We start from the raw sequence: 27,559 nt of genomic DNA, 5'->3' as shown, positions 1-27,559 counted from the left end.
GCTGGAATTTGAAAATGTCACTCCAGACCAAAGGGCCAAAACAATTGCAGCAGTTAGGGTTCTATCAACAGCCAGAAAAGTCACTTTTACCCCCGGCAATATCTCCTCCTCACTGATCTCTCAACAATGAGCACTAACTTCACTGATGAGTCTTTCTGCTTTGTTCCAGAACCTGCTGGGACATGGTCCCCAGGTGCTTCAAATGGTTCAAAACTTCAAGCAAGATATTTGTTTTAATGTTGCTTTGTTTTGGGATTGCAGTAATTTCCCAGATTGAAATATTGGGCTCACATGAACTGAGTGTGTTTTTAGTCTTCTTTCTATAAAGACACTGGTTACCCTCCTCAAAAGAACGCACTCAGTGAAGCCAACTGTGTGACTAGTTCCACAATGCTTACTCTCATTGAGTAGTGCTTACTGATGCAACTAGTTCCACTGAGTAAGGGGTGTGGAATTGGACCAATCTGAATAACAATTCTTTCTTTCTTCTTTTTTTTTTATTTCAGAATTTCCCATGGAATGGGAATTTGAGTTCTAAGCCAGCTCTAACACAGACAGAACTAATTCAACAGAGAGCATTCATATCTGGTCAATTGTGCAGGTGTGCTGTGTCCACACAGCATCAGGTTGTATCGGGAAAAGATGTGTTTGTACTCTGGGTAGGAATTCCAGTGTCCCCTATTGGCACCTCCTAGCATGTTACCTTGTTGAACATTTTCACAGTGCATTGTGCCTCTCCCTTATACCTCTAGGAATCTAGGTTGAAATGGGAATCTAGGGTGGGAATCTAGGGTAAAATGTTGACAAATCCCTCCATTCCATCCAATAGCCTGCGGCTCTTATATATGAATTGTCCACTGCAAAGATGCATGCAGTGCGAGAAACACAGCACTCTTCTCCATTTTATGTACAAAACAAAAAAATTATGTTTTATTTTCAAGGCCCTTGTGCTTAGGTAGAGTCACCTGAGGATGAGTGAACAGACAGTCATGAGGATACACCTGTACAGCTTCCCAAGACCAGGTGCATGTGCAAGAGAGGTGGTTTGGGGCCCATCCAATGAGCATCAAGTGCAGGGACTGGGTTGTGATGCAAACCTGGGATGACCAGCAGTGGCTCCAGGACTTTCAGATGCAAAAAGCCACATGCCTGGAGTTGAGGGTCAAGCTCATTCAAACCCTGAAGTGCACAGAGATTGAGATAAGCACTGTCCAGACCTTGGAGAACGGAATGCATGTTGCCATGTGAAATTGTGCAACCTCATATTTCTACAAGTCAGTGGGGAATCAATTTGATGCTGGAAAATCAGTTTTGGGGTATGTCAAGGTTCCTTCCCCACTCTGAACTCTAGGGTACAGATGTGGGGACCTGCATGAAAACCTCCTAAACTTACTTTTACCAGCTTAGGTTAAAACTTCCCCAAGGAACAAACTATTTTACCCTTTGCCCTTGGACTTTCGCTGCCACCACCAAACGTCTAACTGGTATTATTATTATTATTAGGAAAGATTCCGTTTGGAAATGCCTTTCCCCCCAAAAAAATCCTCCCAAGCATTACCACCCCCTTTCTGGGGAAGGTTTGATAAAAATCCTCACCAATTCGCATAGGTGACCACAGACTCAAACCCTTGGATCTTGAGAACAATGAAAAAGCATTCAGTTTCTTAAAAGAAGAATTTTAATAGAAGAAAAAGTAAAAAGAATCACCTCTGTAAAATCAGGATGGTAAATACCTTACAGGGTAATCAGATTCAAAACATAAAGAGAATCCCTCTAGGCAAAACCTTAAGTTACAAAAAGACACAAAAACTGGAATATCCATTCCCTCCAGCACAGCTTATTCTCTCAGCCATTTAAAGAAATCAGAATCTAATGCATACCTAGCTAGATTACGTACTAAGTTCTAAGACTCCATTCCTGTTCTGTCCCCGGCTAAAGCATCACACAGACAGAGAGAGAGGCTTTGTTTCTCCATCCCCCCCAGCTTTTGAAAGTATCTTGTCTCCTCATTGGTCATTTTGGTCAGGTGCCAGCGAGGTTATCCTAGCTTCTTAACCCTTTACAGGTGAAAGAGTTTTTCCTCTGGCCAGGAGGGATTTTAAAGGTGTTTACCATTCCCCTTATATTTATGACAGGGTACATCATCATGCAGATATGCAAGGTGAGAAATAATGTCTTACTGTTCTGAGTAGAAAACCTGGGCAATGTGCAGGGAATAACAGATGAATTCAATGACTTCCCTAATTTTGCTGAGTCCTTATTGGGTGCCCCTTTCCCCAGCTAGACTTTGAGTACATAAACCACAAGGGTTACTGTTCCATAGTACAGAGGCCTTGGTGAACCCTAGTGGGTGATTTACTGAAATGAATGTTGGCTGGCTGGGAAAAGTCCATAGTCCTCAAAGCTTTAGAAATGCAGGGCTTTTTGACAGACTGAAAGCTAGGGCGTTCTCCCCAGACTGTCCAACTGACTTTAACAGAGTTTCTGTGCCAGCTCTGCCTCTCTCTTGGTGACTCGGCCCACCCTTTCCTTCTCTGGAAGTCGAACATCAACAACCTAGAGAAAATCAAGGAGAGGTTTAGCGATCACCAGGGGCAGGTTCAGGATGACTAGGGAGTGGACTTTGAAAGGCAGGTGAAAGTGTCTCATGAAAAGGATCAATCTCTGTGGAGGAAAACATTCCAGCAGCCTCTGATGCATGCTATGCAGTGCATAATATTGGTGAAATCAATGGTGAGACCCAGCTACTAGGCTGGATGAGTGAGGTGGACAGACTAGACCTGTAAAAGTGTTTCTTGTCTTAGGCCTACAGTTGCAGTAGGATTCCTATTTTGTTCAATGGCAAGAGAAGAGATGGTAGAAGTTGATAAAGTACAGTTCGGAGCTGAAGAGAAATGGTCAAATGAAAAAAGTCCCATTCAATTATGTCACATGAAGGCAGACAACTCAATATTGACCCATTTTATAAGTGCTTGTACACAAATACTAAAAGTCGAAATACTAAGATGGGTGAGCTTGAGGGGCTGGTATTAAAGGAGGATTGTCATAAATATAAAGGGAAGGGTAACCACCTTTCTGTATACAGTGCTATAAAATTCCTCCTGGCCAGAGGCAACATCCTGTTACCTGTGAAGGGTTAAGAAGCTCAGCTAACCTGGCTGGCACCTGACCTAAAGGACCAATAAGGGGACAAGATACTTTCAAATCTTGGGGGAAGGAAGGCTTTTGTTTTGTGCTCTTTGTTTACATGTTTGTTCTCTCTTGGATCTGAGAGAGGCCAGACAGAAATCCATCTTCTCCAAGCCGTCCTAATCCAAGTTTCCAATACTGCAACCAGTATAGATGAGCTAGGCAAGGCGGATTAGTTTATCTTTTGTTTTATGTGAATTTTCCCTGTGTTACAAGGGAGGTTTATTCCTGTTTTCTGTAACTTTAAGGTTTTGCCCGGAGGGGTATCCTCTGTGTTTTGAATCTGATTACCCTGTAAAGTATTTTCCATCCTGATTTTACAGAGATGATTTTTACCTTTCTTTTTTTCAATAAAATCCTTCTTTTAAGAAGCTGACTGATTTTCCCATTGTTCCAAGATCCAGGGGTTTGGGTCTTTGATGATTTTGTAACCAATTGGTTAGGATATTATTCTCAAGCCTTCCCCAGGAAAGGGGATGTGTAGGGCTTGGGGGGATATTTTGGGGGAAGACGTCTCCAAGTGGGCTCTTTCCCTGTTCTTTGTTTAAAACACTTGGTGGTGGCAGCGTACTGTTCAAGGACAAAGCAAAGTTTGTACTTTGCAGAAGTTTTAAACCTAAGCTGGTAAGAATAAGCTTAGGGGGTCTTTCATGCGGGTCCCCACATCTGTACCGTAGAGTTCAGAGTGGGGAAGGAACCCTGACAAGGATATTGACTTAATAAGCATAACAGAAACATGGTGGAATGATGATAATTAAGGCTAAGATTTAATCATGGGTATTTTTAATAAAAGTCATGGACAGGTCACAGGCAAGAAACAAAAAATCAGGGGCCTGTGCCTTTCCATGAGTTATACCATAAATATCTCTGATTGACTCATGGGGGGATGCTGTGATGGGAGGTACTGTGGGAGGGTAGAAGACCCTGGTACCATCTGCGGGGAGGAGCCTGGGGGTCATGCTGCTGCTCCCACCACCACCGGGGAGGGGAGCTCCAGGGGGTGGCTGTCGCTCCGACTGCTGCTGGAGGCGGGGTAGGGAAGCCCTGGGGGCAGTGGCTGTTCTTGCCTCGGCTGGGGGGAAGCCCCAGGGTGCCAGGCATTCCTCCAGCCGCCCCAGGACAACTGCTGGGCATCGCTGAGCTGTGGCTGTTCCTGCCGCCCCCAGGACTGCTACTCAGGCAGTCCCTGGTGCCCTCTGCATCGGTGACTGCTTGGGCAGGGGCCAGGGGCCAGCTGCCTGGAGATGCCAGAACAATGGCTGGTGCGGCTGGCTGTGGGACCGTCCGAGTGGCTAGCTGCAGAGGCGCTCCGACAGAGCCAGGCTGTCACCCGTTCAACTGTTATCATGTCTCTTCTTCTGCAGGAGTAATGGCTACTGACTTCAGTGAGAGGAAATGGTGTTCAGAACCACTGAGAGTGAGAACAGTAGTTCACACTTGTACTATGCCTCCTGTGTCTGAAATACCCACATATGTAGTTGTGAAAATAACCAACTTTCCTAATCTCTGGCTGAATTGAAAACTTGAAGAAAAAAAAAAAAAGAATGTGTTTTGAGTTGACACAAAATTATTTTTTAGATGATGATGTTGATGATGAGGCGACTTTTTCTGTAATAATAACTTTCACTTGGCCATCCAAACAATACACACACCACAAGCTGGTAAAGGAGAGAGAGACCAGTATTAATGTAACAAGTCCTGGTATTTCAGCACCAAGGCTGAGGTTTTCAAAGGGACCAATGGTATTTTATCACCCATCTCCCATTGAATGACAATGGGAACTGGGCACCAGTAGCACATACCCCTGTCATTTGAACTGAAAATAAAAGGGGGCTGTTTAGAAGTGCTCATTGTTGGCTTAACGGTGTCACCCCCCCACCCATTGAAACCAGAGATAAAAGTGCCATTGACTGCAACACTGAGTGCTTCTGAAAATCCTCCAGAAAAGTAGGAGCCAGCCAGTAAAGTGTGACATAAACACACACACACACACACACACATTAAGCCAAGGGACTATTTTTTGAGTTCCAGTGAGTGGATCAGCATTGATAGACCAGTGGTGAAATTCCGACACAGATCTCAAACACTCCCCAAGGTTCAGGGGCATTTTAATCCATATTTCCAGAACAGATGCATTTCTAAGGTACATGAATAGATAACAATGTGGAAAAGTGTAACATAGATACACAGAGTGTTGATTGATTTATTTTTTAAATCACTCTTGTAATGGCATACTCCAGTGTTGAGACTGGCGTACAAATTTAGAAAGAGACAAGAACAAATGGAAACTGCTATTTTAGAAAGACATATAGATAAATTGATAGATAGAGGGGGTGTATGGGGATAGATAGATTAGTTTAGATTAGATTATGACTATTACGGTACTGGTCTTTCCATAACCCAAAGGATTATTTATTTCAATGTTCATAGAGAAGGTTCATTTTAGAAACACTGAGCTGATGGTTCTTCCCAAAGCTTCTTTCACATCCTTGTTCCTCAGGCTGTAGATGAGGGGATTCAACATAGGGATGACCAGGGTATAAAACACAGACACCACTTTACTCTGAGCTGGAGATGCTAGCGAACTGGGCTGGGTGTACATGAAGGTAAGAGTCCCGTAAAATAAACTCACGGACATCATGTGGGAGGTGCAGGTGGAGAAGGCTCTGCATCTGCCCTCAGCAGAGCGAATCCTGAGGATGGCGGAGATGATGTAGGCATAGGAGACAAAAATGACAATGGAAGTGCTCACGATGATGAGGCTGGATAAAGTGAACAGCACCAGTTCATTGATGTCTGTGTTGGTGCATGAGAGGCCTAGCAGGGGTGGAGCATCACAGAAGAAGTGATCTATCTCATTGGACCCACAGAAATACAGTGTAAAGGTGAAGGCTGTTTGCATCATGGAGTTTACACCGCCACAAACATAGGAACCCACCAGCAGCTGAACGCAAACCTGCTTGGACATGGCGATGGGATACAGGAGCGGGTTGCAGATGGCGGTGTATCGATCATATGCCATGGCTGCCAGGATGAATGCCTCAGTTGTGACAAAGACAGCGACTAAGAAGAATTGGGTGGCACATCCATTGAAGGAAATGGTTTTGCTGCCTGCTAGGAAGCTCGCCATGGCTTTGGGGGCGATGGTGGAGGAGTAGCAAAGGTCTAAGAGCGACAGGTTCATGAGGAAGAAGTACATTGGGGTGTGCAGGCGAGAGTGGGCTTTAATAAGGAAGACCATGATGGTGTTCCCCAGCACAGTTGTCATGTAAATCCCCAGAAACACCACAAAAGGGCCCACCTTGAGCCCCAGACCACTTCCAAACCCCAGCAGGATGAATTCCGTCAGTGCTGTGTGGTTTCTCTCTTTCACTGTCTCCATTTTCTTGGGAAAAGGAATGAGATAAGCATTAAAAATAGAAGTAAAGGGCTAAGGAGAATGCCACAGGTTACAGGCCCAATTTGTAGCTCTCTCCCATTGAAAATGAAGGCAAGTCTCCCCTTGGCTTTCATGAAAGTGGACTGAACCCTTAGAAATGTCATTAAATTTCTTCTTAATAAATCTCCAGTTCTGTTAGAAATTTTGACTTTTCTACCATAGACCACCAATTTATTAATGTTCCCATATAACAATTATTTACAAGAGGAGAATTTGCCCATAGAGGGCAAGATTCTGCTGCTCTTACCATGATCTTACTCACTGAGATCAATGGGACTCCCCTTGGAGTGAAGGAGTACTCAACATGAGGTAGTGTGGTGAAATGTGGCCCTCAGTGCACACAGTCCTTTATTTTAAGTCTAGAAGACAGCAACATGAGCATTTAGTATGCAGCAAACCCAATAGTTTGTGACTGAAGTAGAGCATAACTCTGTCTCTCTCAAAGTTAGGAAATGCCAGGATTAAAGTTGCCCGTGCAACTTTCATTCACCTCCCTGTACGTATACATTATGATTATACTTGGACAGGTTGGATTTTTAGAGGTACTTGACAGCAAACACACACATTGATGAAAAAACATTTCCATCAATAACCACTGAAATTTACAGACAGGAAAAGTCAGAAAAACACTGCTTGAGAACCTACTGGAGTTTGATTTAAGGATTTTTTTTTTAATACTTTGACATGTGACACTCACAATTTGTGTTGTAGCAGTTATAAAGCTTTAACTTTTTATATCTGAATGTTTACTGTCATTAAATAATTAGTGTCTAACCCTCTTTCTTTGAGCCCCTATGATTTCCAATAACTTTGAAAATTTAAATAGATAAAAATTGAAAAAAAGGCTTATAAATAAACGATATTAGCCAATGAAATTATATTAAAAATTAATTTTCTGCCAAGCCTAATTATGGTAGAGTCTTTAATAACCTGATCACATATTATTATTTTCGCAGTACCTCTCCCTCATCCAGTGCACAGGATGGATGGGGCTCACTTACTGGACCGTTATTCAATATTTTGTTTTGTCTTAATTGTTCAGTGAGTGGCCACAAGACTTACTTACTGCACATTATTCAAACCCTGCTCTGGAGAGAGAATTATTAATTCCTCCATGGGCTTTCCTGTAGTGCCCATCACTATAGTGTCTGAGTGCTTCAGAAACATCAATGAATTTGTTTTCACAGCACTGGAGATGAGGGATTTTTATTCTATCCCCAACCTTTCCTTTTCCCAGTCCTGGCTCTTCCCCAAGCCTGGCTCCTTGTTTCATCCTATTCTCCTCATCGAGCCAGTTTAAGTCCCCTCTCCTTTCTTTCTTATTTTCACGCAGAGCCTAGCACAATGTGACCCTGATCCTTGATTCTGGTGTTATTGTAACAATTGTAATAATTAAGGCCAGTCATATTTTTTTATCAGCAGAATAGTGGACTTTCAATTAAATGAAAATATTCACAAAAAATGTCTGCTTTCCTCAAAACAATTCCATTTTTCATTAGAAAATCATTCTCCCTCCCCCAGTTTGCAATTAAGTTTTCAACTGAATATTTTCAGTTCTTCAGTAAAAATGAAAACTTTCGGTAGGGAAAAAAGGTTCAGAGCAGTTCTTATAATAACAAATACAATAAAAAATTAGGTTTAGTGACACTTCAGGTTGCGTCAGGACACTCCCCACCAACCAGAACCTAAAAGCATTGAAATCAGAATTGAAAGAAAAGTCTTCTGTATTCCTTGCCACCATCACATTACAGACAACACTGTTGATAATTCATTATGACATTCCATAAGGCTTTCAGATTGATCTCCAACAGAAGACTGAAATCAATACATACCCCATCTTCATTCAACTTGCAGAACTTTAATAGTGCCCTCATGCTCTCTTCTCTCAATGAATCAGCATGGGTGCGTAACACACAGCTCAAGTACTTACAAAGTTCATCTGCTTAATGTTCCTAAGAGCTGGAATTTGAAAATGTTGCCCCAGACTCAAGGGCCAAGTCTATTGCGGCTGTTAGCGTTCTATCAACAGCTAGAAAAGTCACTTTTACCCGCAGCAATATATCCTCCTCACTGATCTCTCAACAATGAGCACTAACTTCATTGAAGTGTCTTTCTGCTTCGTTCCAGGACCTGCTGGGACATGGTCCCTGGGTGCTTCAAATGGTTCAAAACTTCAAGCAAGCTATTTTTTTTAATGTTGCTTTGTTTTGGGATTACAGTGATTTCCCAGACTGAAATATTGGGCTCATATGAACTGAGTGTGTTTTTAGTCTTCTTTCCATAAAGATGCTGGTTACTCTCCTCAAATGAACATGCCTGATGAAGCCAACTGTGTGACTAGTTCCACAACCCTTACTCTCATTGAGTAGAGCTTACTGATGCAACTAGTTCTGCTGAGTAAGGGGTGTGGAATTGGCCCCCATGTGAGTAACAGTTCCTTTTTTCTTTTTTTCTTAAAAAAAAAATAATTTCTTACAGAATGGTAATTTGAGTTCTAAACCAGCTCTACCATGGGCAAAACTAATTCAACAGACTGCATTCATATTCGATCAATTGTGCTGGTTCCTTGTGTCCACACAGCATTAGGGTATATCAGGAAAAGATGTGTTGTACTCTGGATAGGAACTCAAGTGTCTCCCATGCCACCTTTTAGCATGTTACCCTGTGGGAGATTTTCACAGTGCATTGTGGAATACCCTTATGTCTCTCAGAGACTTGAGGAAATCCAGGGGGAAATGTTGATAATTCCCTCTGTGCCATCCAATAGCCTGCTGCTCTCATGCCTCGTGAATGAATTGTCCACTGCAAAGATGCATGTAGCGCAGAGAAACACAGCATTCTTCCCCATTTTATGCATACATATAGCATACGATTCTGTTTTATTTGCAATGCCCCCGTGCTCAGATAGAGTCAACAGAGGATGAGTGAACTGATACTCCTGCAGATACACCCTTACAACTTCCCAAGGCCAGGTGCACCCAGCAGAGAGGTGGTTTGGGGTCCGTTCAATGAGCACCGAGTGGAGGGACTGAATTATGATGCAAACCTGGGATGACCAGCAGTGGCTCCAGGACTTTCAGATGCAGAAGGCCACATTCCTGGAGTTAAGAGCCAAGCTCATTCAAACCCTTCAGTGCACAGACATCGAGACGAGCACTGTCCAGACCTTTGAGAAAGGAATGCATGTTGCCATGTGAAATTGTGCAACCGCATATTTCTATCAGTCAGTGGGGAATCAATTTGATGCTGGAAAATCAGTTTGTGGGTACATCATCGTGCAGGTATACAAGGTGAAAAATAGCGTCTTGCTATTCTGGGTAGAAAACCTGAGCAATATGCAGGAAATAATAGATGAATTCAATGAATTCCCTAACAATGCTGAGTCTTTATTGGGAGCCCCTTTCCCCAGCTAGACTTTGAGTACATAAACCACAAGGGTTACTGTTCCATAGTACAGAGGCCTTGGTGAACTCTAGTGGGTGATTTACGGAAATGAATGTTGGCTAGTTGGGAAAAGTCCACAGTCCTCAAAGCTTTAGAAATGCAGGGCTTTTTGACAGACTGAAAGCTAGGGCGTTCTCCCCAGACTGTCCAACTGACTTTAACAGGGTTTCTGTGCCAGCTCTGCCTCTCTCTTGGTGACTCGGCCCACCCTTTCCTTCTCTGGAAGTCGAACATCAACAACCTAGAGAAAATCAAGGAGAGGTTTAGTGATCACCTGGGCAGGTTCAGGATGCCTAGGGAGTGGACTTTGAAAGGCAGGTGAAAGTGTCTCATGAAAAGGATCAATCTCTGTGGAGGAAAACATTCCAGCAGCCTCTGATGCATGCTGTGCAGTGCATAATATCGGCGAGACCAACGGTGAGACCCAACTACTGGGCTGGATGAGTGAGGAGCACAGACTAGAGCTGTAAATATGTTTCTTGTCTTAGGCCTACAGTTGCAGTAGCATTCCCGTTCTATTCAATGGCAAGAGAAGAAATGGTAGAAGTTGATAAAGTACAGTTCGGAGCTGAAGAGAAATGGTCAAATGAAAAAAGTCCCATTCAATTACATCACATGAAGGCAGACAACTCTGTATTGATCAATTTTATAAGTGCTTGTACACAAATGCTTGAAGTTGAAATACTAAGATGGGTGAGCTTGAGGGGCTGGTATTAAAGGAGGACATTGCCATAATAAGCATCACAGAAACTTGGTGGAATGATGATAATCAATGGGACATGGTATTACCAGGCACAGAATATATAGGATTGACAGAATAGGTCATGCTGTTGGGGGAGAGGAACTATTGTGAAAGAAGGCATAGACTGAAATATAGCTGGGAGCGGACAACAAAGAGGATGGATCACTCGATAATTGCTCTGTTGTGTTCATTTCCGCTGAAGATCTGGCACTGGCCGTTGTCTGAAGGCAGGACATTGGGCTACAGGGACCATTGGTCTGATCCAGTATGGCCATTTCTGTATTCTTATAGAAATGCAAATCACACTTTGAAAGAAATTTGCCAAACAAGACAATCCTACACATAGTCTTCTCTGGACAATTAAAGCTGGACATAAAAGGTGTCCCCCTCACCACCAAGAAAATGGTGAATGTTCATTGAAAACCTGAAAGCGAAATTTTTCAGCTAAGACTACTGAAGAGCAAAATGTATTTTTTAAAAAATCTTCAAATTTTCCATGAAAAATATTTTTTTAATTGCTCCCGATTTTTAGTGAATATGAGATCATGCTCAAGGGAGACAAGGAAGACAAGTGGTCAAACCCAACACCTAATTCTCAGAGTTAAATTAATCCATTCCGGGAATAGAAAAAACATAGTCCAATTCCTCTAATTGGACAAATACCCTGAGAGAATGTCTTAGGTTAAGGCCGCAGACTGTGTGTCTGAGTTTCCTCTCATGGGTATAAACCACTCTCCAACCCTCCTGATTTTGCTACAGATGTCTGAATCTAACCTTGTTGATTGAAAAGCCCAGTGACTCTGGGGGGGATGCTTAGTTCTAATTTGTCCTGGGGCTCCTGGGTGGAGACATGGGAGGGAGGGGAAAGCAAAGACCATGGATTTTATGAAGCCTTGTTAGTGATGAGTCACCACCCTATGGTACTACACCTTTGTCTGCAGAAGCCAGGGGACTGGATGAAAGAGCACTTCTCCCTCCCCAGCAGCCAGCCACCAATGGGACTGACGGAACCCAGAGACATCAGCAACAGCTAAGAGTTCCCACAACCTAGCGGATTGTCACTCGGGAGACAAGCCAGCTAGTGAAAGAAGCAGCAGCGCTGAAACCAACACCATTGATGGCAAATAACATTCAGAAACACTATAAGAGTCAAGAAGTTAGAAAGACCTTGTCAAGGTTCCTCCCCCACTCTGAACTCTAGGGTACAGATGTGGGGACCTGCATGAAAAACCTCCTAAGCTTATCTTTACCAGCTTAGGTCAAAACTTCCCCAAGGTACAAAATATTCCCCCCCGTTGTCCTTGGACTGGCCGCTACCACCACCAAACTAATACTTGTTACTGGGGAAGAGCTGTTTGGACGCGTCTTTCCCCCCAAAATACTTCCCAAAACCCTGCACCCCACTTCCTGGACAAGGTTTGGTAAAAAGCCTCACCAATTTGCCTAGGTGACTACAGACCCAGACCCTTGGATCTTAAGAACAATGAACAATCCTCCCAACACTTGCACCCCCCCTTTCCTGGGAAATGTTGGATAAAAAGCCTCACCAATTTGCATAGGTGACCACAGACCCAAACCCTTGGATCTGAGAACAATGAAAAAGCATTCAGTTTTTTACAAGAAGACTTTTAATAAAAAAAATAGAAGTAAATAGAAATAAAGAAATCCCCCCTGTAAAATCAGGATGGTAGATATCTTACAGGGTAATTAGATTCAAAAACATAGAGAACCCCTCTAGGCAAAACCTTAAGTTACAAAAAAGATACACAGACAGAAATAGTTATTCTATTCAGCACAATTCTTTTCTCAGCCATTTAAAGAAATCATAATCTAACACATACCTAGCTAGATTACTTACTAAAAGTTCTAAGACTCCATTCCTGTTCTGTCCCTGGCAAAGATGACTACAGACAGACCCAGACCCTTTGTTTCTCTCCCTCCTCCCAGCTTTTGAAAGTATCTTGTCTCCTCATTGGTCATTTTGGTCAGGTGCCAGCAAGGTTACCTTTAGCTTCTTAACCCTTTACAGGTGAGAGGAGCTTTCCCCTGGCCAGGAGGGATTTCAAAGAGGTTTACCCTTCCCTTTATATTTATGACACGCCCCCCAAATCTCAGCTAGGGTGAAACACTGGCTGGGATTTCTTCCTGGAGCTCTAGGAAAAACAGAGTTAATAAGAAACATGCATCTCTAAATATACTACCAAGTACATAAAAACTAACAATATTTTCCACATCTCAAGGACGATTTTAACCAGTTGATTCTGGGAAACTTTCACGGGAGAGTGCATCAGCCACTTTGTTAGAAGCTCCTGAGATGTGTTGGATGTCGAAATCAAAATCTTGGAGAGCTAAACTCCACCGAAGAAGTTTTTTGTTAGTTTCCTTGACGGTGTGAAGCCACTTCAGTGCAGCATGGTCGGTTTGCAGGTGGAAACGCCGTCCCCAAACATATGGGCGTAGCTTTTCCAGAGCATAGACAATGGCGTAACATTCTTTTTCAGTGACTGACCAGTTGCTTTCCCTCTCAGACAGTTTTTTGCTGAGAAACAATACAGGGTGGAATTCTTGATCAGGTCCTTTCTGCATTAAAACTGCTCCCACACCACGCTCGGACGCATCTGTGGTTACTAGGAACGGTTTGTCAAAGTCTGGGGCCCTTAGTACAGGGTCAGACATGAGTGTCGCTTTAAGCTTGTTAAAGGCCTTCTGACACTTTTCGGTCCACTGAACAGCATTTGGCTGTTTCTTTTTGGTTAGGTCTGTCAGTGGGGCAGCGATTTGGCTGTAGTGCGGTACAAATCGTCTGTAATAACCGGCCAAGCCTAAGAAGGATTGAACCTGTTTCTTTGACTTTGGGACAGGCCACTTTTGGATAGCATCCACTTTGGCCTATAGGGGGCTGATAGTTCCTTGACCCACCTGGTGTCCAAGGTAAGTCACTCTGTTTAGGCCTATTTGACACTTCTTAGCCTTAACAGTTAGTCCTGCCTCCCTTATGCGCTCAAGGACTTTTTGTAGATGTTCCAGGTGGTCTGCCCAGGAATCCGAAAATATGGCCACATCGTCAAGGTAGGCGACTGCATATTCTCCTAATCCCGCTAGGAGACCATCTACAAGTCTTTGGAAAGTGGCGGGTGCATTTCGCAGCCCGAAAGGGAGTACATTAAATTCATACAGCCCGAGATGTGTGATGAAGGCTGACCTTTCCTTGGCAGATTCATCTAGCAGTACCTGCCAGTACCCCTTGGTTAAGTCCAAGGTAGAGATGAACTGGGCCCGTCCCAGTTTCTCTAATAGTTCATCTGTGCGTGGCATTGGATAGTTGTCTGGGCGAGTTACAGCATTTAGCTTACGGTAGTCCACGCAAAAACGTATTTCCCCATCTGGTTTGGGAACTAGAACCACTGGAGATGCCCATGCACTTTCAGAGGGGCGGATTACACCCATCTGTAACATATCCTGGATCTCCCGTTCTATAGCAGTTTTAGCTTGAGGAGACACCCGGTAAGGGTGGACCCTAATTGGGTGAGCATTACCTGTGTCAATGGAGTGGTATGCCCGTTCAGTCAGGCCTGGGGTGGCTGAGAACGTTGGCGCGTAGCTAGTGCACAGCTCCTGGATCTGCTGTCGCTGCATACGCCCAAGGGTCATGGAGAGGTTCACCTCTTCCACACCACCAGCACATTTCCCTTCGTAGTAGACACCTTCAGGCCACTCAGCGTCGTCTCCTCCCTGGGCTGTAAACTGACAAACCTTTAATTCTCTGGAATAAAAGGGCTTTAGAGAATTAATATGGTACACCTTAGGCTTTTGGTTGGAGGTGGGGAATGCTATGAGATAATTAACAGCTCCCAGGCGCTCCTGGACCATGAATGGCCCTTCCCACGATGCTTCCATTTTATGGGCCTGGAGCGCCTTTAAGACCATGACCTGGTCTCCTACTTTGAAGGAACGCTCTCTGGCATGTTTATCATACCAGGCTTTTTGCTCTTTTTGAGCATCCTGTAAGTTTTCTCTAGCAAGGGCTAAAGAGGTTCGGAGGGTGTTTTGTAGGTTGGTTACAAAGTCCAGAATGTTAGTTCCTGGAGAAGGTGTAAATCCCTCCCATTGCTGCTTCACCAACTGCAATGGCCCCTTAACCTCATGGCCATATACAAGTTCAAATGGGGAAAACCCTAAACTGGGATGTGGTACAGCTCTGTAGGCAAAGAGCAACTGCTGCAACACTAGGTCCCAATCATTGGAGTGCTCATTTACAAATTTACGTATCATGGCCCCCAAAGTTCCATTAAACTTCTCCACCATGCCATTTGTTTGATGGTGGTAAGGAGTGGCAACCAACTGATTTACCCCATGAGCTTCCCAAAGGTTTTTCATAGTTTCTGCCAGGAAATTAGTCCCTGCATCTGTGAGGATGTCGGAGGGCCAACCTACCCTGGCAAAAATGTCTGCTAGTGCCTGGCACACACTTTTAGCCCTGGTGTTGCTTAGAGCTACTGCTTCCGGCCATCGGGTGGCAAAATCCATGAAAGTCAGTATGTACTGCTTTCCTCTGGGTGTCCTTTTCGGAAAAGGACCCAGAATATCCACAGCTACTCGCTGTAATGGAACTTCAATGATGGGGAGTGGCTGGAGAGGGGCTTTGACCTGGTCTTGGGGTTTTCCCACTCTTTGGCACACCTCACAAGACTGGACAGAGGTAGAAACATCCTTGCCCATTCCCTCCCAGTGGAATGACCCCCCCAAACGGTCTTTGGTCCTGTTCACCCCAGCATGGCCACTAGGGTGATCATGGGCTAAGCTCAAGAGCTTGGCCCAGTATTTAGTTGGAACTACCAACTGTCTCTGAGGATGCCAGTCTTCCTGGTGTCCACCAGAAAGAGTTTCCTTGTATAAAAGTCCTCTTTCTACAACAAACCTGGATCGATTAGAAGAGCTGAGAGGCGGTGGGTTGCTCCGTGCCGCCGTCCAAGCTCTCTGGAGGCTTTCATCTGCTTCCTGTTCGGTCTGGAACTGTTCCCTTGATGCTGGGGACATCAGTTCCTCATTGGATTGTGGACCTAGGCTTGGTCCCTCTGGAAGTGATATAGGGGATGGAGCTGTTTCTGTTGACTGTGAACCGCTCTCCGCTGGTGCACGATGTTGGGATTCAGGCTCCGGCTGAGCCTCTTGTGTAGGGTTATCGGCTGCTGCCAGTTCAGGTTCGGTGGGGCCCTCTGGTGTTGAGGTTGCAAGTACTGGATTCAGTGCTGGCACGGGGTCTGGTGTTGGTTGTTTGGCTGGTTCCGGTTCTGGGACTGGTTCCGTCTGGGTCTCTGGGACTGGATCCACTACTGCTGTTGTAGACATTGGCCTGGGGTCTGGGTCCATCACCTCTGACTGGGTCCTGATAGAAGTTTCCGGAACAGAGCTAGGCCTCACGGCTTGTTTAGCCTGGCTGCGGGTGACCATTCCCACCCTCTTGGCCTGCTTCACATGATTGGCCAAGTCTTCCCCCAACAGCATGGGGATGGGATAATCATCATAGACTGCAAAAGTCCACATTCCTGACCAGCCCTTGTACTGGACAGGCAACTTGGCTGTAGGCAAATTGAAAGAGTTGGACTTGAAGGGTTGAATCGTCACTTGGATCTCTGGGTTGATTAAATTGGGGTCCACTAAGGAAGCATGGATAGCTGACACTTGTGCTCCGGTGTCCCTCCACGCGGTGACCTTCTTCCCGCCCACACTCACAGTTTCCCTCCGCTCCAAGGGTATCTGGGAGGTATCTGGGCCTGTGGACCTCTGTTGTGATTCCGGTGCAATGAACTGTAATCTGTTGGGGTTCTTGGGGCAGTTGGCCTTTACATGCCCCAGCTCATTACACTTAAAACATCGTCCAGCTGACGGGTCACTGGGGCGAGGAGGGTTGCTGGAGAACGGGGTGGTGGGACGATAAGGGGTCTGGAGGGTTCTTTGGGAGGTAGGTGGGGCTTTGGGCGGCCCCCGGTAATAGGGTGTGGTCTGGGGTGGTCCCTTCTGGTCTCCGCTCCAACTGCGACCAGTTTTCTTCTTCTCTGCCACCTCCACCCATCTGGCTCTAATCTCTCCTGCCTCAATTACAGTTTTGGGTTTCCCATCTAGGATGTATCTTTCTATTTCCTCAGGAACACCCTCTAAGAATTGTTCCATTTGCATTAGGAAGGGCAAATTTACTGGAGATTCAACACTTGCTCCTGATATCCAGGCATCCCAATGTTTCACAATGTGGTAGGCATGTCGGGTAAATGACATGTCTGGTTTCCACCTTAGGGCTCTGAACCTCCGACGAGACTGCTCGGGTGTTATCCCCATTCTGACTCTCGTCTTGGATTTAAACAGTTCATACTTGTTCATGTGTTCTTTAGGCATTTCAGCTGCCACCTCAGCTAAGGGTCCACTGAGCTGCGGCCTCAGCTCTACCATGTATTGGTCAGTAGAGATGTTGTACCCAAGGCAGGCCCTTTCGAAGTTTTCTAGGAAGGCCTCAGTATCATCGCCTGCCTTGTAGGTGGGGAACTTTCTGGGATGGGAAGTGGTACTTGGAGAAGGATTACTAGGGTTTGTTGGGATATTCTGCTGAGCCTTTATCTTCTCCATCTCCTCCACATACTTCCTCTCTTTTTCCTACTCCTCCAGTTCTTTGTCCCTCGCTTCCATAGCTCTCCTGTGAGCAGCCGCTTGGTGTTGTTCTACCTCCCTTTCTTGTTCCTTCTTCAGCTGCATGAGTTCTATCTGTCTTTCATGTTCCCTTTGTCTTTCCTCAGCCTGAAATTTGGCTAATTCGAGCTGTAGTTGAGCCGCGGATTTTGCCATTCTAACAATTATTTGGGGGCAGTCATTTGACTTGTGTTCTACAGGAGATCAGGCTATATGGTTACAGTGGTCCCTTCTGCCCTTGGAATCTGGGAATCTATTACATTAAATAACCCTCTACTGTAACAAAACCACCGAGATTCACAGATTTCAAGGCCAGAATGGACCATTTGATCTTCTAACCTGACCTCCTGTATAATGCCAGCCAGAGAATTTCACCCTGTTAACCCTGGTCTGTGCCCAAAAACTTGTGTTTTATTAAAGCATTTCCGAGAAAGGCACTCTGTCTTTATTTAGACAGATGCCACCATTCCCCTTGGTGCTTCGTCCCGATGATTAAGCACTCTCTCACTGTCAAAAGTGTGTGGCTGATTTTTAACTTGAATTTCTCTGGTTTCTCTTTGAGACACTGGCTCTTGTTATGCTTTTCTCTGCAAAAATATAGATGCCTTTAATATCCAGAATATTCTCTCTGGGCTTATACTCTGTGATCAAGTCACCCCACCACACACACACACATACTCTCTCTCTCTCTCTCTCTCTCTCTCTCTCTCTCTCTCTCTCTCTCTCTCTTCTTTTTGGTAAGATAACCAGATTGTGTTCTCTACGTCTGGCGCACACAGACATTTCTTCCAGCTCTGAAATGTTTTTTGTCGTTCTTTTTTGCCATGTCTCCAACTTTTCAACATGAATTGAGGGTAACTGTGGGGGTCACGAACTCTTAGTGTGATGTCGCCAAAAAGGTTAATGACCTCTGCTACCAGGGGTTTACAGACATGATCAAATCATCTCTTAACTTTCTCTCGAATAAACTAAATACACTGGTCTCCCTTATTATTTCACAGTGAAACCTGAAATCAATCTTTTATCTCTTCTCTGCACCATTTTCATTTTTTAAAAAATATCCTTTTTAAAGTATGCACCAGATGCAGATATTAGAGGTCTCTCCAGTGCCATATACAGAGGTAATTAACTTCCCTATTCAGAGCTAGCCATTGAATACAACCTCCTATTTACCGTGTTCACAACAGCAAATTCATTAATCGCTCTGAGGTCTTTTAGGAGAGACGTTGGACTGGGCAGCTTGGAGCTGAAATGGAGGAAAGACAGAATTCAAGGATAAAATCGAAAGATTTTGCCTCTCATAAGACCCTCCAGGACTTGACAGAGACTGAGAATTGCTAGCTCAGTCGCTTCAATGGGATTTGGCCACCAGTGGAAGACACAGCTTTGATAATGTAGTCTGATGCAGAATTAACTCGTAAGTGGAACCAGAGAACTGCAGTAATTTCTCCATCATCACAGAATTACCCAAATATCATTAAGTGTTGTCTGGGATTCCAGTGACCAAACCCCAGCTACCTTTCCTCTCATGGAACAGATTCTTATCTGTGGTGACAATCTGTAAATGCGCTTACAATTTTAAGCATAATACAGTTGAAAAGAAAAAATCCACTGCTAACAGTAAGACTGGGAATAAGGTGTTCCATGATGTGAGTAAGGAATCCAGTATATGTAACTACTGTCAAAATAGCTTTTAGCTTAAAGAAAATACCTACTCCTAAATTTCTTACTAAGACTTTACTCCATTCTTATTCAGGCAAAAATCCCTTTAATTTGACCTGGATTAAGACAGACAATATTCTATCTAAAGGTAAAAGCTCTCAAATGGAACCCCTGCAATCTTCCAGGAAAAGAAATTATGAAGAAATAATTCATGTATATATTCATCCATAGACTGATAAAATTCATATTTAAGGCACCAATTCTTCCACCCTTTTTATAAATCAGTGGGATTACTCAGGGAAGGAGAGATTCTATCATCATGCCTTGTATTACAACCATACAGAAAAGTTGATTAAAAATTGGCTAGAATCTCAAAAAGATTCACCTCCCAAAATAAATACATAAATAAACTCCAATTTTATTATGAATTGGTTGAACTTGGATTACTAGGTCTTGATCTTCTTACAGTGAAGCCAAAGGCTGTTTTGCCATCAAGTTCATCTCTCAAGGCTGGGATTGCCACAGAACGGCAGTGAATTAAGGAGTCAGCTGACTAATTCTGAAAATCACTCCAAAGGTACGTTTCTATCCCTCCCCATGGGATCTGAGCACTTCCAAAACATTCATGAATGTATCTTCTCAACATCCTCTGGGATACGGAATTTCAGGTGATGGAGACAGCGAGAGAGGACAACTGCACAGCATTGACAGAATTCATCCTGCTAGGGTTTGGAAGTGGTCCAGCACCTCACATCGTCCCCTTTGTGGTGTTTCTGGTGATTTACATTACCACCGTGCTTGGGAATGCCAGCATGATCCTCCTCATTAGAGCCAACTCTCTCCTGCACATGCCCATGTACTTCTTCCTCATGAACCTGTCAGTCTTAGACCTCTGCTTCACCTCCACCATCGCCCCCATAGCCATGGTGAGCTTCCTAGCAGGGAGAAAAGCCATTTCCTACAATGGATGTGCCACCCAATTCTTCTTCTTTTCTGTCTTCCTCACTGTTGAAGCGTTCCCGCTGGCAGCCATGGCGCATGATCGGTACACTGCCATCTGCAACCCACTCTTGTACCCTGTAATCATGTCCAAGTGGGTTTGTGTTCAGCTGGTGGCGGGGTCATATTTTGGTGGCTGCGTGAACTCCAAGGTGCAGACTGGCTTCACCTTTTCACTGCACTATTGTGGATTGAATGAGATTGATCATTTCTTTTGTGACGGCCCTCCCCTGATTAGTGTCGTCACCAGTGATACGTATGTCAATAACCTGGTGATGTTTACCTTATTTGGCCTTGTCATAGGGAGAACCTCCCTGTTTGTGCTCATCTCCTATGCTTATATCATCTCCACCATCCTCAGGATTCGCTCTGCTGAGGGCAGACACAAACCTTTCTCCACCTACACCTCTCATATAATAGCGGTGAGTTTATTTTATGGGTCCACAGCTTTCATGTATGCACAGCCCACCTAGTTAACTTCTCTGTACCCAAGGAAAGCGGTGTCTGTGTTTTACACCTTTGTCATCCCCATGATGAATCCCCTCATCTACAGTCTAAGGAACAAAGAGGTGAAAGAAGCTTGGGGCAGAACTATGGGGAAGAAATCTTTGAAAAGTTGAACCTTGCTTATGAACACAGAGACCAGATCTGCCTGTGCAGGGCTTTTGTGAACTTCTGAAATGTGAACAAAAAAACAACAAGAAGAAATACAAATTTCTGACAAAATATGTAATTGCTTTTCTTTGTCATTTTTCTCCAGCTATAAACTAATGAATATTTGGGATCAGTGTATGAATGGTGGGGGGGGACAACACGGGAGAGTAGGGGACTACCTCAAAATATCTATCTAGCCATCTAAGCTGTGGAACTCATTACCACTGGATATTATGTAATCAAATAAATTTGCAGAATTCTAAAATGGCTTCATTGTTTATAGGGACCTCCTGCTTTGGGGTATGAACCAACTGTTACTCTCTCATTTAGGAAGAATTTTTCTCCATGATTCAGATTATAATACTGTTGTCTTTGAAACAGCTGACACTGGGCACTACTGGAGATAGGATGATGATGCATGGCAATTCTTCTGCTCCTATAACATTCCAGATCATTGACTATACAACATATTTGTGACAATAAAGTATTTCCATATTTATTTGTATATTTCCGTATATTGATAATAGGAATTACCTCAGTCCAAATCATTGGGTAATATAAATTTGGTTTAGCCAATCTGACTTCAGTGGAGCTACATGGATTTAAGCCTGCTCAGAATCTGGCCCTTGAAGTATCTCTGATGTCATGGTGAGGTAGCTGTTGGAAAATGGTGAAAAATGTGACATCTGTATCAGGTAATGGAAACAGATAGAGTCTATGTTAGACTGGTTCATCTATGTGCAATACTCCTGTGTTGTGTCTGTAACACACCTCAGTAAAGTCAGTGGTTTTGATTCAAATCTCATTCCTATCAATGTAAATCAGGAGTATTCACTCATCCTGGTATAGATCACTAGTAGCTGCGTTTATACCACTGGGCTTGGTTCCACTATCACACACCCTGGTGTAAATCATTAGTAACTCCGTTGCAGCCAGTGGTGCTCATTCTCTTCTCACTCTCCCAAGTGTAAGTCTAGAGAAAATCTGCTGGTGCCAAGGGGATGGATTTTCCTTTCATCTGCTCATTGTAAAACCAGAGTAACTCCACTGATATCAATGTAGTTGCATTGTTGTAAAACTTGCATAAATGAAGGAAAGGTCAAGACCATTCTCTCCACATTTAAAGTTTCATTAACTTAGTAAAAGAATCACATCAAAACCCGCTTCCTGTTTCTTTTGGAGGTGAAATGGACACAACAATGGCCCAATTCTGCAGGCTTTTTAGAGGATAAAATCTCTTTGAACTCAGATGAGATTTAGGTGGACTATAGGTCGCTGTATCAGACTCACTCTGATCATTTACCATGGAAATCCCAGGATCTTAATCACTGAATATCAGTCTCCTGTAAATATGGTGAATGAGTCTCAGAATGTACCAATTTTAAAACATAAAAATAAAATTATAAAGGGACATACATTCTGTCTGTTTTCAATGTGTAAATGACAGCCTCTCTACATTGTTGTGTGGAAAAGCTGAAACTTTCTTTCTTTTAACACGGGGACAGATTTTAAAGTTATTTTAAATTCCAGTGGGAGTTAGGCACTTGAATATATTGAAAATCTGGCCCTTACTCATTTGAGTAGTCTTCTTGAGCCAGATTTATTCTGACACCTAGTGGGATTCTCAACAGTATCTTGGCACCTAACACCCATTGTAATCATTCAGTGTTAGGTGCCTATGGAATAGATGCACAAAGGGACTTTGGCATCCAACTGCCAATTTAGGGGCCTAAATCCCACCCGCTGGGATTCACAAAATCCCTGCTCAGCTGCTATCAAACCCAGCAGGGCTGGATGAACCTTTTGTGGGCCCAGTGCCAAACTTTTTTGTGGTTCCCCATGGGAGCAATGGAGCATGGCCTGGGGAGGTCAGTCCCCAGAGTGTGGGGCCAGCCAGGGGCAATGAGTCATGGCATGGCAGGGGCAGCCCAGCTCTACCCAGCCCAGGGCAAGGGCACTATTTACAAACCAGCAGTTGTCAGACACACAGTGGCCCACCTGGCCTTGTGCTGCCAGCATGCCCCTTCCCCTTGGGGAGTGGACCCATGCCATGCCATAAAGCCCCCCCCACCCAACATCCTCCTGACTCCCTATGTCTAGAGCCCCCCCAGATCCACTGTGCTCAGCACCCACCCCAAACCTCTCCACAAATGCACAGCGCCCTGCACAACACCATCCCTGCCCAGCGCCCCCCTGCCCAAAACCTCACCACAACTGCCCAGCACCCAACACAGAACCCCCAGTTCCCAGTGCCCCAACATACACATCTTCCCTACCCCCTCACAGCCCAGCACTGCCCCCACAAGCTCCCTGCACTGTCCCATTCCCCCACCCCTGGGCTGATACAGGCCAGGCTGCACCAGTCCCAGGCAGTTCAGCTCCGGGGAGACAGGCAGGGCCCCACAGGTGGTGGGAAGCAGAGACTGCCCAGAGCGGGAGGTGCACTGGGGTGCGGCCAGGGGGCAGAGAGGAGCAGGGGGTAGGGCTGAGGAGGCAGCGGGGGGCAGGCCAAGAGGAGCGAGTGGGCGGGGGGAGCCAGTGGGGTCTCAGGGCGCAGTGCAAGCGGAGCAGGCCGGGGCCCCTTCTGAGCATGGGCCTGGCTCCGTGGAGCAACTGCAGCCATTGTAAACCCAGGACTGGAATCCAGTAGCTACCTAAACTAACTTGTCACCTAAGTTTTTGCAGTAAAAGCTCCCTGGGCGCCTATGTTTCTGCTTTTAGGCATGACACAGGCACTGGCCTTTTCTTCCCCCCAGTGGGTACTCCACTGCTGCTCTGCCCGAGGCCCTGCTCCGCCTCTTCCCCCCAAGGCCCTGCCTTCACTCTGACTCTTCCTGCCCCTACTCTGCCCTCTCCCTCGAGACTCCCCACCCGCGGCCTGTGAGCCTGCTGCTCATGACTCTCTGCCTCCCCCGAGCGCCTCCCGCCAGCCACTCACTGCTCCTCTGGCCACCCCAGGGCCTGCTGAACAGCTGATCGGAGGCCAGCCCTGGGGCCCGGAAGCACTGTAGCCGGTGGGTGCTGAGCACTCCCTATTTTTTTCCATGGGTGCTTGAGCCCTGGTGCACCCACGGAGTCAGCACTCATGTGGCCAATGCACTACTGCTTCCCTCTAGATGTCTGGACACGTAAGCCTCAGAGTGATGCACGGACCAAGGGAATTCGGGCCTAACTCGCCTGAAGGTCCCCACGTGGTAAATGTGCTCAGAGGGGGAGAAGTGATTTGAACAGGGATCTGCCACCTCTCAGGTGAGTGCCCTTACCCCTGGGTTATGGGATACTCAGATATGGGGCTCCCTCAATCCCGGATTTAGGCAGCGAACCCCTGAGCATCAGCATCTCCCATTGGCTGGGACCCACCTAGCATGCTGACTTTTGTCAATGCCATTCTAAGGCACCTAGCTCTCTCTGCTCCTTGCACAGGGAGCCTGGGCACCTAACTCAGGCTTTGTGAATCCCAGTAATTTTCTAGGCACTTAAAACTGAGCTGCGATGACACTGAGCTGTGCGAAGCCTAAATTCCTTTGTGAATGTGGCCCGTGGTGCCATTGAAAATCCCTCTGCATGCTGCATATCCATTTTCATCAGCACGATTGTGAAAGTCAGTAACTGCTAACAATGACACTAAGATATTGTTCAGGGGTATAATGTTAAGGGGATAACAATTGGTCTTTTACTTTATGGAGGGGGATTACGAGCATGTGACTTTACATTTGATAATCAGTTTGCTGACTGGGCACAATCATGGTGCCACTGAAATCAATGGGAGTTCTACTGCTGATTCCAATGGGAAGGAGAACATATTGCTGACCAAATGTTGACACTGGCTATTGTCCTCACATGTGCCAACTCCATGCTCTACTCTCTGAGCCAAGAGATAGTGGGACAGATTCTGATCTCATGGCCTGATCCAAAGGCCATTGAAATCAATGGGAGTCCTTCCATTGACTTCAAAGGACATGGGATCAGGTCCTCACTCTCACACAAGGGGTCCGGCTGGTGGAAACCAGCAGAGGTCCACTGAAGTCAGTGACTCAATGGAGGTGTGATGATCTACACTAGCTTCATATCTGGCCCACTGATGGCAAAGGGGATGATTTACACCAGCTAGGTATCTGGCTTCATTGACTACAGTGGAGCTACGACTGCTTCACACCAACTGGGGTTTCAGTGAGTTGAGCTCAATGGATCTTTTCCAACTGACACCAGCTGGGGTATCTGGGGTTTTGACTGAAGTCAATGGAATGACTATCAGCTTCGCGTGGAGCTGAACTGGGCCTCTTAATGAGAGACATTTTGTGGATCTTTTCCCTTAAGCATCATAATCTATTCTGTCCCATTTGATTTGATACAATTCTGTTTAGGTGCTTACTAAAGTCCCTCCAGGTGCCTATCTGCCTCTTTAGGTGCCAAAATACCTTTGAAAATATGTCCCTAAGTGACTTGGGAGCCTAAGTCCCATAGTTTATTTCTCTGAGACTTTTACATTAGCATCCACTGAAAGGAGTACATACAGTTTGACAATGTTCAGAGGAAAGGGTAAGCAACCATGCAAAGTAGAATCAAGAGGCTGGTTTTCTTCACATAGGGGTGGCTGTCAGCTGTCCCTGCCAATGCATCTCCAGGGTTCAAAGTTATCGTATTAGCAATGACTATAGATTCCACTTACATTCAGGGTCTCATTTTACCAGATGCTGCACAATACATGGTCAGAAAAAGTCTGTGCTCCCAAAAAAGTCAGCATGTAAACAGATAGAGCCAGAGAAACGAAGTATCAATATCCACATTTTACAGATGAGGACCTGAGAAACAGTGGGATTAAGGTTGAGATTTTCAAAGCTGCCTAAGCACTTTGGACACTAAAATCCTATTAAAGTTAATGAGAGTTGGGTGCTCAAATCTGTTAGCATCTCAGCTTAAGCAGCCTGCCCATGTTCACATGGGGAGCTAGAAATAGATCCCAGATTTACCAAGTCACAGTCCAACATCTTTACCACAAAACCATCCACCCCCATGTTAGAGAGAGTTCCCCTTCCAAGGGATATAGACTTAGCCTCCGATTCATCACCCTTACATTTCGTCTGTGATTTTCAAAGGAGTCAAAGGGAGTTAGATATTCAGTAAGGTGCCTAATTTCCTTAGGCAATTGAAAGTCCCTGCCTTTCCCCATAATATTCACCAGCTGAGACCATTGTTCCATGGAAGAGCCTTGTTGGAATTCCGCTGTCTTTGGCACCCATTGTCATCCGTCCCAAATACCTATCCACTCTTCAATAGCCTTGCTACTTCAGGGAACTCAGTGGAAAAAGCCTTTCTTTTTTAGTTGTCTTCTCAGGGCCTCTTTCACCTCCTTGTTCCTCAGGCTGTAGATCAAAGGGTTCAGCATGGGAATGACAATGGTGTAGAACACAGAGACCACTTTACTTTGACCTGGGGAGGTTATGGCCCCAGGCTGGGCATACATAAAGAAGACTGTCCCAAAGAACAAGCTCACAGCCACCAGGTGGGAAGTGCAGGTGGAGAAGGCTCTGCGTCTTCCCTCGGCGGAGGGTATCCGCATGACAGTGGTAATGATGTAGCCATAGGAGATAAGGACGACCAGGCCAGTGCTCACTATGATGAACCCACACACGACCAGCATTGCCATTTCACTGGCAAAGGTGTCAGAGCAGGAGGCTTGCATCACTGCGGGGACGTCGCAGAAGAAGTGGTCAATTTTCCCCAGCCCACAGAAGGACAAGGTGAATGTAAAGCCTGTCTGGATGCTGCAGTTGAGGCAGCCTGAGAGATAGGAGCCCGCCACCAGGAAAATACAAGCCCTCTTGGACATTGTGATTGGATAGCGCAGCGGCTTACAGATGGCGACGAAGCGGTCATAAGCCATCACGGCTAGGAAGAATGCCTCAGTGGTCCCAAAGAGAGAGAAGAAGAACATTTGGGCAGCACAGCTATTGTAGGAGATGGCTCTGTGCCCCGTTGAGAAGCACAGTAGGGCTTTAGGGGCAATGACGGAGGAGTAGCAGAGGTCCAGGAAGGACAGGTTCTTCAGGAAGAAGTACATGGGGGTGTGGAGCCTGGAGTCAGAGCTGATGATGGTGATCATGCTGACATTCCCCAGCAGGGTGACAGTGTACAGAACCAAGAAGAGGACAGAGAGGAAGACTTGCAGTTCGGGATGGCCTCCGAACCCTACGAGGATGAACTCAGCCACTGTGGTGTGGTTTTCCATGGTTCTTTTTGTATATGGAGGAAAGAAGAGACAGTTGTTCCCTCAATGAGCTCCAATCACCACATTGGTATACGTGTCAGTGAACACATGCCGTGGAATGATCCATCACAACTCTGGATATGGGACAGAGAAGACAATACGTAAGAATCACGCTTGCTTGCAACAGGTATCATTCTTCTTCATTATAAGCAAACATCAACATGTGTAGTTTATCATGTTGGAAATAGACTGGTCCTGAAAGTTGAAAGAAGGTTGAGAATGAATGAGAGAACTTTAACAAGCCAGGAAAATTGTAATAAAAATGTAGACCTTGTAACAATGCTGGTTCTGGCGGGACCAAACTGAGAGTGCAATTCAGGACCAACTGCTTAAAGCAGGACAGTTACAGCCCAAGGCTGGGTTTTTTCCACCTCTAAGGCAAACCAAAACAACCAAACAGAGCAGACTTTGGTCTCACCCCACTGGCTAACCACAAGTCACACAAGCAATTCCCTTGGACACTCCAGTTTCCCAATATCTCCAC

General features: G+C 45.2%; 2 protein-coding genes and 1 pseudogene across 2 annotated transcripts; 1 reads left to right on the top strand and 2 right to left on the bottom strand.

Moving 5' to 3' along the window:
* Positions 1 to 5,626: 5,626 nt before the first annotated feature.
* LOC140897012 (olfactory receptor OR9H1) lies at positions 5,627 to 6,571 on the bottom strand. The gene has a single exon (XM_073309264.1). The coding sequence runs from the start codon at positions 6,569 to 6,571 to the stop codon at positions 5,627 to 5,629; it is 945 nt and encodes a 314-aa protein (XP_073165365.1).
* Positions 6,572 to 19,825: 13,254 nt separating this feature from the next.
* On the top strand, positions 19,826 to 20,773 carry LOC140897011 (olfactory receptor OR9H1-like; annotated as a pseudogene).
* Positions 20,774 to 26,103: 5,330 nt separating this feature from the next.
* Positions 26,104 to 27,036, bottom strand: LOC140897010 (olfactory receptor 9S13). The gene has a single exon (XM_073309263.1). The coding sequence runs from the start codon at positions 27,034 to 27,036 to the stop codon at positions 26,104 to 26,106; it is 933 nt and encodes a 310-aa protein (XP_073165364.1).
* Positions 27,037 to 27,559: the final 523 nt, after the last annotated feature.

The sequence above is a fragment of the Lepidochelys kempii genome, chromosome 13 (assembly GCF_965140285.1).
Source record: "Lepidochelys kempii isolate rLepKem1 chromosome 13, rLepKem1.hap1, whole genome shotgun sequence".
In the NCBI taxonomy this organism is placed as follows: domain Eukaryota; kingdom Metazoa; phylum Chordata; order Testudines; family Cheloniidae; genus Lepidochelys; species Lepidochelys kempii.
Note: the sequence above shows the minus strand (reverse complement) of the source record. Positions and strands in the feature narration are given on the sequence as shown.

What these genes read in the sequence shown, in the direction of transcription:
- LOC140897012 (XM_073309264.1), bottom strand. Translation starts at nt 6,571, where the DNA reads ATGGAGACAGTGAAAGAGAGAAACCACACAGCACTGACGGAATTCATC.
- LOC140897010 (XM_073309263.1), bottom strand. Translation starts at nt 27,036, where the DNA reads ATGGAAAACCACACCACAGTGGCTGAGTTCATCCTCGTAGGGTTCGGA.